Raw genomic sequence first — 22,293 nt, forward strand, 5'->3', positions numbered from 1 at the left:
AAAATGTGTTACCAATCTGGAACCCTAAAGTGCAAAGTTTCCCAACTTGATGGCTAAACGTTGGCACAACGTTTGTTATAAAGTTTCTTGAAATATACAGATCCAACGGGGGCTAAACGTTGAAATAATACAGCCGTTGTTGAACAAACGTTTGGCCACAGTAATAACTTTTAACAAACGTTGGCGCTCCTTTGGTTCAATTTGTAAACTTTTTCATCCATTTGATGGACGCTAAACTCTCTTCCAAGCAACAACTAAAATAATTGCTGTTTTTTTTACATCAGTACAAAATTGCGAAGGTATCGGTTTTATAAAATGTAACAAGAATTGCGTTTTAAGGATCCGCCTTGTTATACTAAACTGTTTCTTGAATACTTCCCTGAAAATTTTGTATTTTGTCATTTCCTCTCCATCTTCCTGAGCAAGCACGATTTTTTTCCACTGGACGTTTAAGCAACCAACAATCAATCAATCTTTCTCTCTAGGAATTGTACTTTAGAATTTTACCATTATTTGAATAAATTCAATCAACACCCATGTTATCTATTTTCTCTGTACCTTTTTTATGTCCATGAGTTATTGTAGAATTCTTAATGTCTTTAAAAAGACAACAGTAGTATACCACTGTTCAAAATTCATAAATAGATAGAGAAAAAAACAAATCCGGGTTACAAACTAAAATTGAGGGAAATGTATCTAATATAAGAGGACTACGATACAACAGAGACACAACACCGAAACGTCACACAAAGAGAAACGAACAGACATTTGCCTGACTTGGTACACGGCATTTTATGAAAAAATTGTGAGTTGAACCTGTTTTTGAAGGCATGCCAAACCGCCCGCTTTAATGGCAGTGTTAATTATAACATTAAAATAACAACATTACACGACAGGGTTTCAATAAATAAACAGATAAACTAGAGAAAATATAGTACAGAGAAACAAACGAATTATAGCCGTTGCTTCTAGTTTTTATTAATGCATGTATGTTAGATTTAAAATGTCAAATAACATATTCAAACGCTTTAAAATGACACTTGAAAATACTTGAATAAACACATTACTTTTACAAATTGTCACTGAACTAGTATATACTTGTATAGGGGCCAGCTGAAGGACGCCTCCGGGTGCGGGAATTTATCGTTACACTGAAGACCTGTTGGTGACCTTCTTCTGTTGTTTTTTCTATGGTCGGGTTGTTGTCTCTTTGATACATTCCCCATTTCCATTCTCAATTTTACATGATGATAATACAACTATTACAACGAAAAAATATGATGGATACCATCAGAGTTATTTTGATTGCAAACTGATTTTTGAAATGGCACTTTAGAAACATGAAAATGCATGTTACAATGTGTTAGTCGCCTAGATTAACATAATTCAGGTTTTTTCAGATAGGCTATGTGTTTTAACGGGAAGAACTGGGTACGATTGCGATAAGGACAACTATCCACAAGAGACAAAATTATGTTGAGATTAGTAATTTTAGGTTGCAGTGTAAGTTGATTTTAAATACTAGTACCTAGGGGACACAAGAATATTTCGGCTATTGATTGATATGGACATTTCAAAACAATCATTACCGATAATTTCATCAATTTATAGATTAGAGGTTTCATATCATTTCTTTTTATTGATTTTAGAGAAATTTGAAATTGAGAAGTATAGAAAGGAAAAAGTTGTTGCAGTTTCATCACTGATATTGTTTGTAATACGTAAGTTGTTTTATCCTACAATATACACGTGCACCTTGGGGTTACAAAATCACATTTTCATTGTTTTGGAGGTATGACATGTATGATAAGATCTAGAGCCCCACAATGTGTTAAATAAACAACATATTGTCATATCTAAATATATATAACAAGACATCAAAAAGAGGCTATTTTTGGCATTTTTTGCTATTTTTCTCTAAATGTTATAGATTTAAAGCCCTTATGTCAATCTTAAAGACATAATTCAAATATATGAATCCTGAGTATCAATATTTTTTTCTGTTGTCGTATGAACATCTCGAGGATGTTATTTGGTAGATTTATAACACTTTTTGATATTCGAATTTAAAGGGAACAAACATATAGACATTATCATGCTTTCTTCATCGATATCAATAAATTGAGGACACTGGGTGGTACAAATCTATTTCCAACACCACATTGTGCTTAGAAAATACGTTGAAAGAACTAACGGAGCTGTTGTATGTTCCTTGGCACGATGCAATCTCGTTTTTGTAAATTATACGAAATTAAGGTAATAAGCATACAGTAGTAGAAGAAGTAGACGCTTTTAAGCATGTTCTATCACTTTCAAATCTCAACTTGTAACCTCAAATTTGGAAGCAATTACCCACATATCACAACATTAAAAATCACTTGTACATCTATTGATAAAAATATCTACTGTAACCTTATAAAGATGAACTACGTCTTAGATGACTAATTCAAATATCGATTGCAATGCATTAAGGAAAAACAAAGATTCGGTAAAAAAAAGTTTTATTGTGTTGTTCCTCGGTTTTTTTACTCTTTCGATTCCCTTTACTTTTATATTTTGTCTCCTAAGAAAATGCTTAATACAGCTTTTGAAAATAGAATGAATTAAACACACGAAAATCATACGTTTCTAGAATAACTGTAAGGAGACGCTCCAATGGGTATGATAGTCCGAGTGGCATCTGTAGTCAGCGTTTTATGATTGAAGAATAGAATGATAGTGATTTCAAGAAAATGCGTTTATTTTTAAATAACGAAATGTCTTCGAAGGGATGCAGACCAGACATAAAAACATGTTTTTAACAATACTGTCTGACAGACAACTATAAGCCTTTATTCTTGTCTGTCAGACATTAAGTGTAATAAGGGAACATCTTTATTGATATGCTTTTTTATTTGCATCTTCTTTCATCAATGTACCATACAAATTAATATGCAATAAAACAAGAGGAGAATTACATAATATAAAAAATGGAATTATATCACAATTGTACTAGATCATTAGAACGCTATGTAACAAAATTTATGTGACCGACTATCTTAACATAGGGGATTCAAACGTAGTTATATAAACCTTGACATCACAATTGTCACACAACTTTAAACAGAACATTCAATACATTTAATTGAAACATTCAGAATCCACGTCACTAATACGTTTTTATCTAACGGCATGAACACATTATAAGAATAAAATTGAGAATGGAAATTGAAAATGTGTCAAAGCGACAACAACCCGACTATAGAGCAGACAACAGCCGAGGGCTACCAATGGGTCCTCAATAAAGCGAGAAACTCCCGCACCCGGAGGCGTACTTCAGCTAGCCCCTTATCAAACATGTATGCTAGTTCAGTGAAAAAGGACATCCTACTAAACTCCCAATTATACACAAGAAACTAAAACTAAAAATCATACAAGACTAACAAAGCCAGAGACTTCTGACTTCGGACAGGCTCAAAATTGTATGTTTACAATGTATATTGATTTTTGAACAACACCGTTTAAAAAAACGTAACTCATCTATTAACCTTTTATTTAAAATAAACAACTTCCAATGTTCGTAAATACTTCAAATATCGATTGCAATGCATTAAGGAAAAACAAAGATTCGGTAAAGAGAGTTGTATTTAGAAAAAAAATACGGCACTGATTTGTTCTAAAATATACTCAGTTCCCACGTGTTCATCTTTAATTTAAAATATTCCTAGATGTTTAAAAGAGGTACAATAAATTCAACACCTGTTTAGGACTATTTGTAAACTTATGTGATACATTCGAAATATAAAATCATTTATTGTACTACTAAAACTTATCTTATTTTATACACTTTTTTCAGTGATTATAGTTGGATGGTGTTGGCTTATTTCACAGTGTGTTTTATTGAGATCAATAAATTGTTTTACGGGTTTGTACATTTATAGAATTGAACACATTGGTGCATAACCAAAATTTATATATCCGTATTTAGTAAATCATGACTGAAACATTTCAGATGGCTATCATTTACACTCTTAATTTGCAAAATTAATTTTTGTAACCTTTTCGGTAATTATTACCATAGATTATATATCTATAACGCACTACATATAACGTTTGTTACGTTTATGCAAAATATCATATATTTATCATATCGTTTAAACATATCATGACAAAGGCATTTAAAAACCTAAAAAAGAAATTACACTTGAATATGCTATATAGCAGCTGATGAATATAATTTATCATGTTCATTTCCTGTTTGTCCTAAAAATACATGCAATATTTATCACTAGATGGGAAAAAGAAAACAATACATTTGTAAAATATAACACATTGATTAAATATCTTGTACGGGTTAGGGTTTGAATATGTACATTTTGATCACAACAAAACAATCAAAACCATCCAAAAAGGTTTATTATTTGTTTTGTTCAAAGAAAAACCAAAAATGCAAAATAACGTTGGTTCATGTAAATTGTTGTATTATTCAGGATTAGATGAAATTGCTACTCATATGGCAAATGAAACGAATGGCATTGAAAACAACAGTGTTGCTTTAGATCTAGAAGATGACAAACAAGAACTAAAAGACAAAATTGGAAAACTGGACAATTTAAAAGTCCCCTCTCATGTTGAAGGTATAATTATGCAAACAAAAACGTTAACACTTCACAAAAAAAGTTGTATGCTAATATCAGATCTTTTAAAAGAATTCACATGAAACATATTACATACAATTAACTTTCGTTAGATATAACTTTGACCAAATAAAAAAACATAATGACTGCATTTTAACTTTATCTGAGATTCTGATTTTTTGTTATTAGATAGAAATGCATATACTTTCTTTTTCGTGTTTTTAACATGTGGTTTCCTCCCTCAAACATTTATGGTATATATGGGTCTGTCTATTAAGCCATAACATAAAATGTCATCGTTATAATTTAAAATGTGACAGAGGTTGAAAAAAAATAATTCAGAAAGAGGATATACTTAAGCATCAAGAAAAATACAAAAAAAGAGAGTTTTACCATTATAAAATTGATTCTAGACGCCTGATTAAACAGTAGTTACATAGGTGATCTGTCATATATCCTTTTAAAAATATATTCGTTATGAAATATTCTTTTTACTATGCAAGCAGCGTTACCAATGATAAGAAACAAAAGTAGATGTCGTTAAAATTGAATGAATTAACCAAATGAAGATGGGACAAGGATTAAAAAAAACCATGTATAGTATATGTGACCGATATGTTAACAATTGATTTATTATTTGTCCTTTGAAAAGTATTACCATACAATGGCATTTCATATTTACCATATGTAATGGAGATTATATTTGTAACACAGGTTAAATGAAATTTTAAAGGAAAAGAGAAAAAAACGGTATTTTTTCAAACATATGTGACTTGACATTTTGACATTTGGTAAACATATGTGACTGTTTACAACATTTATATTTATCTTATGATTTTCTAGATTCAATGTTATCGTAAATGCTAAGTAGTTAAGGTTGAATGTTATTCTTAGTCGTAAATGCTGAATAATTAAGTTTTAATATTTACTCTAGGATTTACAGTTTCTGCAATTCAATATTAATTGCATGTTTATTAAAATGTAGTATTTGATATCATAGTAAGAAAATATTTATGATGTTCCACTTCTGTTCTGCAGTATTATAAGAGGCCCCGTTCTGAAATTTGATAAGTTATACACAAACAGGACAAATAAAAGCAAATTAAATACAATGAACATAAACTAAGAATGTGGTAATCGGAGGCACATTTTCCTGCTATTAACTAATATACTTTCATTATTGTCAACAGTACAAGAACCTAATGAAGAAACTTTACCTTGTAGCAAACACGGGTTATGCTTGTGGTAACTACAATTGGAACATAACCATCGTCATCTGTGAAACAGATATTCCATAACTCATGAGGGTAACTTTACAATTTTCCGAGGGATAATTTCAACTTCACCTTTTTGAACTCTTGTTTTAATAGCTTCCTTGTAGGCAGCAACCCTCTATCAAGGAAATCATGATAGGAAATGAAAGCTCTGGAATATCATATCAACTGGAAGGTATGGTCTGCAAATGCAGGCAATGCTAAATAGAAATGGAATGTTCACATGTTGGAAGCTCAAATCTTCTTTTTTTGTCAGAAAGTTTAGTTATCAACCGAACTTCAATGTCAATTTCGAAATGTGTCTGTCCCCGTTGTTGTCTCTGTTTGTCAGATTTATTTTGTTTAAAGTTTTGTACATAAATTAGGCTGTTTTTTTTCTATTTCATTTGAATTTATTTTAACTTATCGTTTTGGGCCCTTTTAGTCGTCCTGTGCACGTTATTTATTCTTGATGTTGACGGCCATCCGAAGGAATAAAAGTAATGTGCACGTTCTTTGTTCTTGATGTTGATCGACATCCGAAAGAATAAATGTAATGTGCACGTTCTTTGTTCTTGATGTTGGCAGACATCCGAAGGAATAAAAGAAATAAGCACGTTTTTTGTTCTTGATGTTGACGGACATCCGAAGGAATAAAAGTAATGTGCACGTTCTTTATTCTTGATATTGACGGACATTCGAAAGAATAAATGTAATGTGCACGTTCTTTGATCTTGAAGTTTACGGACATCCGAAGGTATAAAAGTAATGTGCACGTTATTTGTTCTTGATGTTGACGGACATCCGAAGGAATAAAAGTAATAAGCACGTTCCTTGTTCTTGCGGTTGACGGACATCCGAAAGAATAAATGTTATGTGCACGTTCTTTGTTCTTGAAGTTAACGGACATCCGAAGGAATAAAATGAATGTGCACGTTCTTTGTTCTTGAAGTTAACGGACATCCAAAGGAATAAAATGAATGTGCACGTTCTTTGTTCTTGAAGTTCACGGACAATCGAAGAAATGAAAGTAATGTGCACGTTCTTTGTTCTTAACGTTGACGGACATTCGAAGAAATAAAAGTAATGTGCACGTTCTTTGTTCTTAATGTTGACGGACATTCGAAAGAATAAATGTAATGTGCACGTTCCTTGTTCTTGATGTTGAGGGACATCCGAAGGAATAAAAGGAATCTGCACGTTCTTTGTTCTTGATGTTGACGGACATCCGAAGGAATAAAAGTAATATGCACGTTCCTTGTTCTTGAGGTTGACGGACATCCGAAGGAATAAAAGTAATAAGTCTGCACGTTCTTTGTTCTTGATGTTGACGGACATCCGAAGGAATAAATGTAATGTGCACGTTCTTTGTTCTTGAAGTTTACGGACATCCGAAAGAATAAATGTAATGTGCACGTTCTTTCTTCTTGAAGTTTACGGACATCTGAAGGAATAAAAGTAATGTGGACGTTCCTTGTTCTTGATGATGAGGGACATCCGAAGGAATAAAAGTAATGTGTACGTTCTTTGTTCTTGATGTTGACGGACATCCGAAGGAATAAAAGTAATATGCACGTTCCTTGTTCTTGAGGTTGACGGACATCCGAAAAAGAATAAATGTAATGTGCACGTTCTTTGTTCTTGAAGTTAACGGACATCTGCAGGAATAAATGGAATGTGCACGTTTTTTGTCCTTGATGTTGACGGACATCCGAAGTAATAAAAGTAATGTGCACGTTCCTTGTTCTTGATGTTGACGGATATTCGAAAGAATAAATGTAATGTGCACATTCTTTGTTCTTGAAGTTTACGGACATCCGAAGGAATAAAAGTAATATGCACGTTCCTTGTTCTTGATCTTGACGAACATCCGAAGGAATAAAAGGAATGTGCACGTTATTTGTTCTTGATGTTGACGGACATCCGAAGGAATAAATGTTATGTGCACGTTCTTTGTTCTTGAAAATAACGGACATCCGAAGGAATAAAATGAATGTGCACGTTCTTTTTTCTTGAAGTTCACGGACATCCGAAGAAATAAAAGTAATATGCACGTTCTTTGTTCTTAATGTTGACGTACATTCGAAAGAATTAATGTAATGTGCACGTTCTTTGTTCTCGAAGTTTACGGACATCCGAAGGAATAAAAGTAATGTGCACGTTCCTTGTTCTTGATGTTGAGGGACATCCGAAGGAATAAAAGGAATCTGCACGTTCTTTGTTCTTGATGTTGACGGACATCCGAAGGAATAAAAGTAATATGCACGTTCCTTGTTCTTGAGGTTGACGGACATCCGAAAGAATAAATGTAATGTACACGTTCTTTAATCTTGAAGTTTGCAGACATCCGAAGGAATAAAAGTAATGTGCACGTTCTTTGTTCTTGATGTTGACGGACATCCGAAGGAATAAAAGTAATATGCACGTTCCTTGTTCTTGAGGTTGACGGACATCCGAAAGAATAAATGTAATGTGCACATTCTTTGTTCTTGAAGTTTACGGACATCCGAAGGAATAAAAGTAATATGCACGTTCCTTGTTCTTGATGTTGAGGGACATCCGAAGGAATAAAAGGAATGTGCACGTTCTTTGTTCTTGATGTTGACGGAAATCCGAAGGAATAAAAGTAATATGCACGTTCCTTGTTCTTGAGGTTGACGGACATCCGAAAGAATAAATGTAATGTGCACGTTCTTTGTTCTTGAGGTTAACGGACATTCGAAGGAATAAAAGTATTGTTCACGTTCTTTGTTCCTGATGGTGTTGGACATCCGAAGGAATAAAAGTAATGTGCACGTTCTTTGTTCTTGATGTTGATGGACATCCGAAGGAATATAAGTAATGCGCACGTTCTTTGTTCTTGATGTTGACGGACATCCGAAGGAATAAATGTAATATGCACGTTCCTTGTTCTTGAGGTTGACGGACATACGATAGAATAAATGTAATGTGCACGTTCTTTGTTACTGATGTTGTCAGACATCCAAAGTAAACAAAAAAGAAATGTGCACGTTATTTGGTCCTGACGTTGTCGGACATCCGAGGCAATAGGAGCAATGTGCACGTTCTTTGTTTTTGATGTTGGTGAACATCCGAATGAATAAAAGTAATGTGCACGTTCTTTGTTCTTGATGTTGGCGGACATCCGAAGGAATAAAAGGAGTGTGGATGTTCTTTGTTCTTGATGTTGACAGACGTCCGAAGGAATATAAGTAATGTGCACGTTCTTCGTTCCTGACGTTGACGGACATCCGAAGCAATAAAAGGAATGTGGATGTTCTTTGGTCTTGATGTTGGCAGACATCCGAAGCAATAAAAGGAATGTGGATGTTTTTTGATCTTGATGTTGGCAGACATCCGAAGAAATTAAAGTAATGTGCACGTTCTTTGTTCTTGAAGTTTGCAGACATCCGAAGGAATAAAAGTATTGTGCACTTTCTTTGTTCTTGATGTTAACGGACATCTGAAGGAATAAAAGGAATGTGCATGTTCTTTGTTCTTGAGGTTGACGGACATCTGAAGGAATAAAAGGAATGTGCACGTTCTTTGTTCTTGATGTTAACGGACATCCGAAGATAATGTGCACGTACTATGTTCCTGATGTTGTTGGACATCCAAAGTAAAAAATAGGTAATGTGCACATTATTTGTTCTTGATGTTGACGAAAATCCAAAGTGAATAAAAGTAATGTGCACGTTCTTTGTTCCTGACGTTGACGGACATCCGAAGCAATAAAAGGAATGTGGATGTTCTTTGTTCTTGATGTTGACGGACATCCGAAGGAATAAAAGTAATGTGGATGTTCTTTGTTCTTGATGTTGACGGACATCCGAAGGAATAAATGTAATGTGCACGTTTTCTATCCTTGATGTTGACGGACATTCGAAAGAAAAATGAAATGTGCACGTTCTTTGTTCTTGAAGTTTACGAACATCCGAAGGTATAAAAGTAATGTGCACGTTCTTTGTTCTTGATGTTGATGGACATCCGAAGGAATAAAAGTAATATGCACGTTCTTTGTTCTTGAGGTTGACGGACATCCGAAAGAATAAATATAATTTGCACGTTCTTTGTTACTGATGTTGACGGACATCCGAAGCAATAGGAGCAATGTGCACGTTCTTTGTTCTTGATGTTGGTGGACATCCGAATGAATAAAAGTAATGTGCACGTTCGTAGTTCTTGATGTTGACAGACATCCGAAGGAATAAAAGTAATGTGCACGTTCTTTGTGCCTGACGTTGAAGGACATCTGAAGAAATAAACATAATGTGCACGTTCTTTGTTCTTGATGTTGACGGACACCCAAGGACAAACCGGTAATGTGCCTGTTCTTTGTTCGTGAATATGACGGACATCCAAAGAAATAAAAAAAATGTACACGTTCTTTGGTCTTGATATTGACGAAAACCGAAGAAATAAAAGTAATGTGCACGTTCTTTGTTCGTGAATGTGACGGACATCCAAAGGAATATAAGTAATGTGCACGTTGTTTGTTCTTGATGATGGTGGACATCCGAAGGAATAAAAGGAATGTGTACGTTTTTTGTTCTTCATGTTGACGGACATCCGAAGGAATAAATGTAACGTGCACGTTCTTTATCCTTGATGATGTTGACGGACATTCGAACGAAAAATGTAATGTGCACGTTCTTTGTTCTTGAAGTTTGCGGACATCCGAAGGAATAAAAGTATTGTGCACGTTCTTTGTTCTTGATGTTAATGGACATCCAAAGGAATATAAGTAATGTGCACGTTTTTTGTTCTTGATGTTAACGGACATCCGAAGGAATAAAAGTAATATGTACGTTCTTTGTTCTTGAGGTTGACGGCCATCCGAAAGAATTAATGTAATGTGCACGTTCTTTGTTATTGATGTTGTCGGATGTCCAAAGTAAAAAAAAAGAAATGTGCACGTTCTTTGTTCCTGACTTTGACGGACATCCAAAGAAATAGGAGCTATGTGCACGTTCTTTGTTCTTGATGTTGGCGGACATCCGAAGAAATAAGAATAATGTGCACGTTCTTTGTTCTTGATGTTGGCGGACATCCGAAGAAATAAGAGTAATGTGCACGTTCTTTGTTCTTGATGTTGGTGGACATCCGAAGGAATAAAAGGAATGTGGATGTTCTTTGGTCTTGATGTTGGCAGACATCCGAAGGAATAAAAGGTATGTGGACGTTCTTTGTTCTTGATGTTGGCAGACATCCGAAGGTATAAAAGGAATGTGGACGTTCTTTATCCTTGATGTTGACAGACATCCGAAGGAATAAAAGTAATGTGCACGTTTTTTGTGCCTGACGTTGACGGACATCTGAAGAAATAAACATAATGTGCACGTTCTTTGTTCTTGATGTTGACGGACACCCAAGGACATACCGGTAATGTGCCTGTTCTTTGTTCGTGAATATGACGGACATCCAAAGAAATAAAAAAAATGTACACGTTTTTTGGTCTTGATGTTGACGAAAACCAAAGAAATAAAAGTAATGTGCACGTTCTTTGTTCGTGAATGTGACGGACATCCAAAGGAATATAAGTAATGTGCACGTTGTTTGTTCTTGATGATGGCGGACATCCAAAGGTATAAAAGGAATGTGTATGTTTTTTGTTCTTCATTCTGACGGACATCCGAAGGAATAAATGTAACGTGCACGTTCTTTATCCTTGATGATGTTGACGGACATTCGAAAGAAAAATGTAATGTGCACGTTCTTTGTTTTTGATGTTAATGGACATCCAAAGGAATATAAGTAATGTGCACGTTCTTTGTTCTTGATGTTAACGGACATCCGAAGGAATAAAAGTAATATGTATGTTCTTTGTTCTTGAGGTTGAGGGCCATCCGAAAGAATTAATGTAATGTGCACGTTCTTTGTTATTGATGTTGTCGGACATCCAAAGTAAAAAAACAGAAATCTGCACGTTTTTTGTTCCTGACGTTGACGGACATCTGAAGAAATAGGAGCAATGTGCACGTTCTTTGTTCTTGATGTTGGCGGACATCCGAAGAAATAAGAATAATGTGGACGTTCTTTGTTCTTGATGTTGGTGGACATCCGAAGAAATAAGAGTAATGTGCACGTTCTTTGTTCTTGATGTTGGCGGACATCAGAAGGAATAAAAGGAATGTGGACGTCATTTGCTCTTGATGTTGGCAGACATCTGAAGGAATAAAAGGAATGTGGACGTTCTTTATCCTTGATGTTGACAGACATCCGAAGGAATAAAAGTAATGTGCACGTTCTTTGTGCCTGACGTTGACGGACATCTGAAGAAATAAACATAATATGCACGTTCTTTGTTCTTGATGGTGACGGACACCCAAAGACATACCGGTAATGTGCCTGTTCTTTGTTCGTGAATATGACGGACATCCAAAGAAATAAAAAAAAATGTACACGTTCTTTGGTCTTGAAGTTGACGGATTCCCGAAGGAATAAAAGTAATTTGTATATTCTTTGTTCGTGAATATGACAGACATCTAAAGAAATACAAAACATAATGTGCGCGTTATTTAGTCTTGATGTTGACAAAAACGAAGAAATAAAAGTAAGGTGCACGTTCTTTGTTCGTGAATGTGACGGACATCCAAAGAAACAAAAAAAAAATGTGCACGTTCTTTGGTCTTGATGTTGACGGACATCTGAAGGAATAAAAGTAATTTGCATGTTCTTTGTTCTTGAATTTAACGGACATCCGAAGCAATGAAAGTAATGTGCACGTTCCCTGTTCTTGATGTTGTCGGACATCAAAAGTAAATAAAAGTAATGTGCACATTCTTTGTTATTGATGTTGACGGACATGCAAGGTAAATAAAAGTAATGTGCACGTTCCTTGTTCCTGACGTTGACGGACATCCGAAGGAATTAGAGTAATGTGCACGTTCTTTGTTCTTGATGTTTACGGACATCCGAAGGAATAAAAGGAATGTCCACGTTCTTTGTGCTTCATTTTGACGGACATCCAAGATACATGTATAACAGCGACAAAATAACAAATAAGTCAACTATATAAACGTCTGTGTTTTCATTCACATTAACTTTCAACTGACAGCTGTTAAATGCGTTACGTTAAAAATCACATATGTTCACGAGTTAAATTCTCAAAATATGTAGTTTAAGACAAAACAATATTATGAATTGTGATGAAGTAAAATTATTTACCCTATATTTTTAAGGCCTACCTAGTTTTTAGTCTGTGCGTCCGTTCGCACGTTCTTCCGTCCTGTCGTTTGTCTGTCTGTCCCGCTTCAGGTTTAAGTTTCATAGGTCAAGGTTTTCATCAAGGTAGTTTTTGATGAAGTTGAAGTCCAATCAACATGTAACCATGTACATATGTGATATGAACTTTCTGATGTTAATGCCAAATTAGAGTTTTGACCCCAATTGCTCGGTCCACTTAACATATAGAAAATGCTAGTGCGAGTATTCTATGGACACTTTCTTGTTCCAACATATTTGGTTTTGATCTTATACTTGTGGTGTATTAACTGTCCCATTTAAAAAGGGTAGTAATAAGGACTTTTTAAAATACTATATTGTATTATAAAAAAATTGATAACCAAACGAAATATGCTTATCCATACTATATCTTCATTATATCAGCATTACGATTCCCTTTATGTAGACTAAAATTGCTCCTTTCAATGTATATAATATGTTTTCCCTGCTATACCACTAAAGCACTGCGTAAATGGACTTACACATTTATATAAATATGTGAATTATGTAACAAGTCTAATTTCATGATGCCATAATCGTTAAGAGCATTACTGGTTTATATCTATGACCCGTTTTACCTTTTGTTTTTGAAGAATCAATATTGACATAATCTATGAAATCTGTTGTCATGTTCGGAATCAAGGATTCTTGTGCAGTAGGTAGGATAGTTAATTTATTTATACTATGATAGGAAGAGTATAAGTTAGGTTGTAATACCATCATATCTTTATTAATTTGTTGGTGTCTGCATCTGATTCACTTCACCGTTTGAGTAATTTTACATTAACTCAGAAGCCCTCTTTAATTATCTCATACAACATGTGTACTAGAATCTTCTAATTCAGAACTAGATGCGCATATGACAAGTTGTCACATTTTATCTTTGTTATCATGTAATTTCAATTATATCCGTTGAAACATGTTGGACTGGTTATTTTTTAATATATAGCCAAAGAAATGTTACACAGTGTTTCATCAATATCCGTTTAGCAGTGTAAGAGTCATTCTACTTACAGTTGACTTTAGCAGGCAGGTGTGATTTAAATGTATCTCCAAAAATATATTTGTCAGGGGTTAACAATTATCTAGTAAACAGTTTTCAAGAAGTTTTTGGCAGACCAAGCAATATTTCCTTATTTGGAAACTTATGCAAAGTGGGTATATATTAGAGTAAAAGAAGATCAGTTATCAATCTTTGGTAAATTTTCAAAGAACACAACACTGACTTCTTTCTTTGACCGCCTTTGATGTTTGGCCTCAGCGTGCGCACATCGCGTGATTAAGGTCGAGGTACTATCTCCAAGCTTGGTCGAACCAAAGACTTGTGGAATGGTATTTGCTACTTCCCGGTCTTTAAAATAAAAAGCGAAATACATATCGGCACAGAAACATAATAATGCTTAAACATTTTTATCTGAGCGTCACTGATGAGTCGTATGTAGCCGAGTTGCATTTCTGGTGTATTTAATTATAAGCCTGGTACATTTGATAGCTATTGACTTTTCCTTCTTTGAATGGTTAACCGGGACGTTGTTGCAAGATGTTGTTCGAACAGTCAAGTACGCAGTAGAGTTTAAATTTGTATCATATTTTCGTATCACATGGTTTTGTCTTGATTATATTTTCACGTTGTAAGTGGAAGTTGAACGGTCCTTTCTCATCCTAATGTTCCTCTTTTTCAAATGGAGGGATAATAGGTAATCTATCTATAAATAATTCCTTCTTCAAAAATGGTTACTTTTCTGTTGGTTATGATGGATTTTTAATCATTGTTTCAAAGCATAGTTTTCACATAGAATGTGTATCCTTTCGGGCCAACTGAGTTCAACCTCTTCGTTTAAATTAGCTATATAGGTTCATGTAACTCAATCGTGAGTATTCTGGGTTTTTTTGTCATGAACTTGAATGTTTATTTTTGTTTTATTGGCTTTATTTGCAAGCTCGGTATATTATCTCTCTCTTTAAGAATATAATTATATAAAGTATGGACATTGCTTTTACATATTTATATAAACTTTTACTGCATTTGTTTTATAGAATTTCAAATTGAAACTCTTCAAGACTGGACAACGAAACTTAATAGAATTGTAATAACAAGAGCCACAAAGTTCATATACGAAAAGGTTCGAGCACACAAAGTAATTGTTATAGCAGGACCGACTGGTGCAGGTAAATCAGCAATTGCGTATTATGCAGCGTTCAGATTAAAGGAAGAAAGCGGTTACACAATCATTCCTGCTAGACAATCAGTAGATATAACAAACTATCATGTTCAAGGAACAAAACAAGTTTTCATTATTGATGACTTTATCGGAAGATATTCCGTTGATGAAACAGCTGTAGGTTTATGGGAAAAAGATAGACCTTTACTCGAGATCATTTGTAGCAATAATGATGACACAAAACTTATTCTTACAAGCAGAACATATATTTGGCAACCAGAACGGTATTCATGCTTAAGTTTGGATGCGTGTATGTGTGATCTATTATCTGATCACATATGTCTATCAATGACTGAAAGAAGGGATATATGTCAGTCTTATCTAAACCAGGATGAAGTCAAAGCTTTGAAAGACGAAACATTGTTGATGTATAGTTTTTTTCCATCTATATGCTCCTCATATGAGTCATCTGAAAAAATTCCAGTTGAAAGCTTCTTTGCAGGTCCTTACATGATGATAGAGACAGAAATAGATAATTTCAAGATCAACTCACAAATAAGCTTCATTGTATTGGCTATTCTTGCAATAAAGCAGACTATTTCCAAAAGCTCATTTTCGATAGACAATCGCGAATATGACGAATTGATTAAGGACGTGTTCGATGAATCGGCTTTTCTTCAATATCCATCGAAAAATCTTTTGAAGTCTTCATTAGTTGCTCACACTGGAACATACGTAAAACATGTTGTAGAAAATGATACTGATAACTTCATGTTTGATCATGAAACGTTGCAAAAAATCGTGCTTCGATGCATTGCAAGAACATTAATAAAGTCAGTAATCAAGTATTGTAAAACTGAAGTTATATTAGATCAACTTCGGTTAAATTGTATTTGCATAGCACAAGATAACTTTACTATTGAGGTTATGCCAGAAAACGAAGATGCATATTTTAAACGACTAGTGTATGAATTAGATAAAGGATGGTATATGGCTATTTTTAAAAATGCACAACACAAAGATCATCAATTCAGGATAAGTTTTCTCAAATACCTGAAAAAATATTTACCACATGATAATCGAACAAAAATACAGAATGGGTTTCCGGTTCTTCACGTTGTAACTGCTTTGGGGTATCTAGATTACGTTATTTTTTTCATGCAAGATAATTCAATGATTAACCAACAAGACAGTGATGGCAACATACCTTTACATTTAGCATGCATGAAAGGACATAACGAAATTGTGAAAGAACTTGTTAAGAAAAAATCTATCATTAACATTGCAAACAATGAGGGATTGAAGCCATTTGTCTATGCCTGTGAAAATGAAGCTATACAAGTCGCTAAGGTCATGTTACATCAATGTGCTAAGTGGATCAACGTTAATGAGAAATTTCCAAGAAGGAAAAATAGAACGGTTCTTCACATAGTAAGTGCAAAAGGGTGTACACATTTTGTGCTTTTATTGCTTGCATATAAAGCACATGTAGATGAACGAGATGAAAACGGATGTACACCGTTACATTTAGCAAGTAGCAGTGCAGTAGTTAAAGCTTTGCTTGATGTTAATGCAAACATCAACCAAGTAGATTCCTTTGGTAGAAGTCCTTTGTATTCAGCATGTAGTAAAACACAGGTAAGGGTTGTTCAACTACTGATTGAGAAAAAAGCTGAGATCAATCCGAATAAAAAAGCTGGACTGAGACCGCTGCAAGCTGCTTGTCAATCTGGAAGTACAGACATAGTAAAAATGCTGGTAAAGAAAGGTGCTACAGTTAACATTATTAAACCAGGGATATCACCATTACATGAGGCATGTACAATTGGTAATGAGAGTATAACGAACATCCTAATTGCAACCAATGCGTCCGTTAACCACAAAACGAAAGATGGGTTTTCACCACTCCACCAAGCATGCATGAATGATCACGTTACCGTTGCTAAAATACTGTTGGATAACAAAGCCAATATTAATGATGCTAATAAATATGGCTGGACGGCACTTTTGTTCAGTAGTGCCAAGGGTTTTTGTACAGTAGTTGATTTGTTAGTGCAACATGGGGCAAATATGAATTTATGTGATGATTATAAAGTAAGCCCATTGATGGCTGCATGTAAAGAGGATAAAAAGGGCGTGGTCCATTTATTATTACGTTTAGGTGCAAATGTTAATCACTGCGACAAAGACAATTGTTCTTCTCTTTTAGTTGCCTGTAAAACCGGGAATATAGATTTGGTCAATGTATTGTTGACATACGGTGCTGACATCAATTTAGCAGACAAAGATATGATAACACCTCTCCATGCAGCATGCATGAATAACAATAACACAAACACGACAAAGCTAGTTCTGAAATTGGTAGAAAGTAATGCAAATGTGAACGCTGCAGACAAAACTGGGCAGACGCCGCTATTTAAATCAATTTTAAATAGATATACTGACATTGTAGACATTTTAACTCGTCATGGAGCATCTGTTGATATTCGTGATAAATCCGGGAATTCTCCCTTAGCTATTGCAGAATTAAAGAGACATACAACCATAGTTGATGTTTTAAGACTATTCAAACCTAACAATCAAAAAAATTGAGAATGATTTATTATAAGTTGAAGTTTGTAATCTTGCATAATTTGTAAACAAGAGTGATAGGAATGGTAAGACAACATTTTACTCATTGGTGGTATTTTTTTTGGCACATATATCTATATACTTCGGCGAAACAATATGATCATATTATTTTTTTCTTATCGAGAAAAGTAGTTTTCTTCGCGAAAATAAACCCGTGTGCACTTTCACCTTCAAACAAATAACATTTTAGAATCAATTTTGATTCCCTTAATGGAGTGTTATTTGTTTATTTAGGTGACATAAATTCAAGATCAGTTAAGATTGATCAAAAGTCCAAAAGAATCGTAATTTATAGACGGCATGATGATAGTATGTAAACATGTAACAAAATTCCATCTCTGTTCAATTGGATATTGCTATAACTTAGGAACTATAGCGACTTGAATTGTCAAAAACTCTTAGGAATTACTTTTTATACGAATGGTAAATTCCTTAAACATATACAAACATAACGATTGGTGCAAACACATGATTAAATTAATTAAAACATAGCATTATCAATTTAAAAGAACTTGTTTGCTCGTATATACTAAAACTTTTATTAGACTAATTCATGTTATTATGGAATACGCATGAGCGTGAAGCTAAGTACATATAGTACTCAACAAGTTTATGGTAAGCTGCTTCAGATCTGCACGTAATACGGCATGGATCTGTTGCCATCCAGTTGATGATAGTATTCATTATTTTTTCCTGAGCCCTTTACATAATAAAACAAGCGCAATATTTCTGTTTTTTTTTAGTAGAGAGATTTGCTCTATCAATTGAGTATCAATTGACGTGAGATGGTAACCTGTAAAATTCCTTTCAACAAAAGAAAGAACAGTTTGTGTCTGTACAATCTTATATCAGAAGAACTCCAAAATTCAGAGCATCCAATTAGAATTATGAATGTCTTATATTTCACATTGCTCTCCAGTACAGTATTGTCTAATATGTTATATTATATTGTATGTTTTGCTGTTGTTTTTGTTTATAGTTCAAATAATATGCTTACCTATTTTATTTGTTGTCATTAATTTTTTTTGTATTTTGTCATCATATTGTAATGGAAGAGGACGTCACTAATTTTTAGCTCACCTTTCCCATCACTTTGCCACCGGCGTCTGTCGTCCGTCGTCGTCGTTAACTTTTACAAAAATCTTCTCCTCTGAAACTATTGGGCCAAATAAATCCAAACTTGGCCACAATCATCTTTGTGGTATTTAGTTTAAAAAAATGTGTCCGGTGACCCGGTCAACCAACCAAGACGGCCGCCACGGCTAAAAATAGAACATATGGGGTGAAATGCAGTTTTTGGCATATACCTCATAAACCAAAGCATTTAGAGCAATATGACAAGGAGTGAAATTGTTAATCAGGTCAAGATCCATCTGCCCTGAAGTTTTCAGATGAATACGACAACCCTTTTGGGGGGGGGTGCTGCCCCTGAATTGGTAATTTAAGGAAATTTTGCCGTTTTTAGTTATTATCTTGAATATTATTATAAATAAAGATAAACTGTAAACAGCAATAATGTTCAGCAAAGTAAGATTTACAAATAAGTCAACCTGACCGAAATGGTAATTTGACCCTTAAGGAGTTATTGCCCCTTATAGTAAATTTTTAACAATTTTCATAAAGTTTGTAAATTTTTACTAACATTTTCTTCTGAAACTACTAGGCCAAGTTCATTATAGATCATTGTAAGCAGCAAGAATGTTCAGTAAAATAAGATGTACAAACACATCACAATCACCAAAACACAATTTTGTCATGAATCCATCTGCTTCCTTGTTTAATATTCACATAGACCAAGGTGAGTGAATCAGGCTCTTTAGAGCCATTAGTTTTAACAAATTGTTCCTTCTACCTTTTTCTATTTTTGCATATAAACTATGACGAGGTTCTGCTAGAAACAAAGGTAAACTATATTTTCTTAAATTTAGATTAAAATTTAATAATGTATACACTTTATTATGCCAGGAACAAATACTCTTTGGACTAATAGTCCTTCCAGTGACAATAATTTCTGTTCAAAGACATAAGGCCTTTACAGGGCTTTTTAGGAGTTGGTTCATTGAGGTTTACAGTCATGTCTTCTTTTATTAATTGTGAGTGACGTGGTACATAAGGTAACAGGAAAGCATTCGGATCATACCTCTTAAAATTCAGCGTAATATTTGCATTAAAACAAACAAACAAAAACGGTTAGAAAAGGGTTCACCACGTTATGAGAATCCGATATGTGCATGTAAAAGACACAAGAGATACAGCTAAGTCAAGACTGTTATCTAAAAAATGAAAAAAGCCATTCGGTTTAAAACAAAACTTTACGACAAATGACATGATTCCAACTTCCCAATTGTGAACTTTCCATTTATATGTAGTAACATTTAAGCAGCGCCTGCATACATGATACTTATCTCCGAAATGATATGATTTTCCAGGCCTTGTATTTCCTATCATCATTTCCTTGATAGAGGGTTGCTGCTTACAAGGGACCTTTTTAAACCAACAGTCCCAAATGGATAAGATAAGATCAGATACCATACGACATTTAATTGGTTTAAAATCATGAAGTTGAAATTATCCCTTAGTAAATTTTAAGGACGCCATCACGAGTTTCTTTGACTGTTATGGAATATCCGTTTCACAGATGATATCAGATATATTCCGTATGTCGAAGGTACACATGCGATCCCGTTCCCCTTGCACGAATGTGACCTACCGAATTGGACTACTTATCGGATTTGTAATAACATGAGCAACAAGACGGGTGCCACATGTGAAGCAGGATCTACTTACACTCCTGTGGCACCTGAGATCACCCACAGTAGGTTAGTTTTACTTGATCTTTGGTTTTCTAAGTTGTGTCTTGTGTACAATTATTTGCCTGTTTGTATTTTTCTCTTATTTAGTCATGTACTGTCAGTATAATTTGTATCTATGAGTTTGAATGGCCGTTTGGTATCTTTCGCCCTTCTTTCTCACTGGTCTGATGCACAGTTGGGATTTAGGTTTATGTAAAAATGTTCTTGGTTAACTAGTAAAATAAGATGTACAAACACATCACAATCACCAAAACACAATTTTGTCATGAATCCATCTGCTTCCTTGTTTAATATTCACATAGACCAAGGTGAGCGAATCAGGCTCTTTAGAGCCATTAGTTTTAACAAATTGTTCCTTCTACCTTTTTCTATTTTTGCATATAAACTATGACGAGGTTCTGCTAGAAACAAAGGTAAACTATATTTTCTTAAATTTAGATTAAAATTTAATAATGTATACACTTTATTATGCCAGGAACAAATACTCTTTGGACTAATAGTCCTTCCAGTGACAATAATTTCTGTTCAAAGACATAAGGCCTTTACAGGGCTTTTTAGGAGTTGGTTCATTGAGGTTTACAGTCATGTCTTCTTTTATTAATTGTGAGTGACGTGGTACATAAGGTAACAGGAAAGCATTCGGATCATACCTCTTAAAATTCAGCGTAATATTTGCATTAAAACAAACAAACAAAAACGGTTAGAAAAGGGTTCACCACGTTATGAGAATCCGATATGTGCATGTAAAAGACACAAGAGATACAGCTAAGTCAAGACTGTTATCTAAAAAATGAAAAAAGCCATTCGGTTTAAAACAAAACTTTACGACAAATGACATGATTCCAACTTCCCAATTGTGAACTTTCCATTTATATGTAGTAACATTTAAGCAGCGCCTGCATACATGATACTTATCTCCGAAATGATATGATTTTCCAGGCCTTGTATTTCCTATCATCATTTCCTTGATAGAGGGTTGCTGCTTACAAGGGACCTTTTTAAACCAACAGTCCCAAATGGATAAGATAAGATCAGATACCATACGACATTTAATTGGTTTAAAATCATGAAGTTGAAATTATCCCTTAGTAAATTTTAAGGACGCCATCACGAGTTTCTTTGACTGTTATGGAATATCCGTTTCACAGATGATATCAGATATATTCCGTATGTCGAAGGTACACATGCGATCCCGTTCCCCTTGCACGAATGTGACCTACCGAATTGGACTACTTATCGGATTTGTAATAACATGAGCAACAAGACGGGTGCCACATGTGAAGCAGGATCTACTTACACTCCTGTGGCACCTGAGATCACCCACAGTAGGTTAGTTTTACTTGATCTTTGGTTTTCTAAGTTGTGTCTTGTGTACAATTATTTGCCTGTTTGTATTTTTCTCTTATTTAGTCATGTACTGTCAGTATAATTTGTATCTATGAGTTTGAATGGCCGTTTGGTATCTTTCGCCCTTCTTTCTCACTGGTCTGATGCACAGTTGGGATTTAGGTTTATGTAAAAATGTTCTTGGTTAACTAAACCAGTACACGATCATGTATTCCCAAAATATGGAAATTCAGTCTAGCTATTATGT

The 22,293-nt window shown here is 34.3% G+C and overlaps 1 protein-coding gene across 1 annotated transcript in view; it reads left to right on the forward strand.

The window, feature by feature from the left end:
- Positions 1-17,847, forward strand: part of LOC139484175 (uncharacterized) — a 42,010-nt gene extending 24,163 nt beyond the window's left edge. Inside the window, exons 6-8 of the mRNA XM_071267907.1 lie at positions 1,650-1,721; positions 4,470-4,616; positions 15,131-17,847. Of these exons, the coding sequence (XP_071124008.1) occupies positions 1,650-1,721; positions 4,470-4,616; positions 15,131-17,847 (2,936 nt within the window). The remainder of the gene's footprint in view (positions 1-1,649; positions 1,722-4,469; positions 4,617-15,130) is intronic.
- The last annotated feature ends 4,446 nt before the right edge of the window (positions 17,848-22,293 follow it).

Source organism: Mytilus edulis, chromosome 8 (genome assembly GCF_963676685.1).
Source record: "Mytilus edulis chromosome 8, xbMytEdul2.2, whole genome shotgun sequence".
Classification (NCBI taxonomy): domain Eukaryota; kingdom Metazoa; phylum Mollusca; class Bivalvia; order Mytilida; family Mytilidae; genus Mytilus; species Mytilus edulis.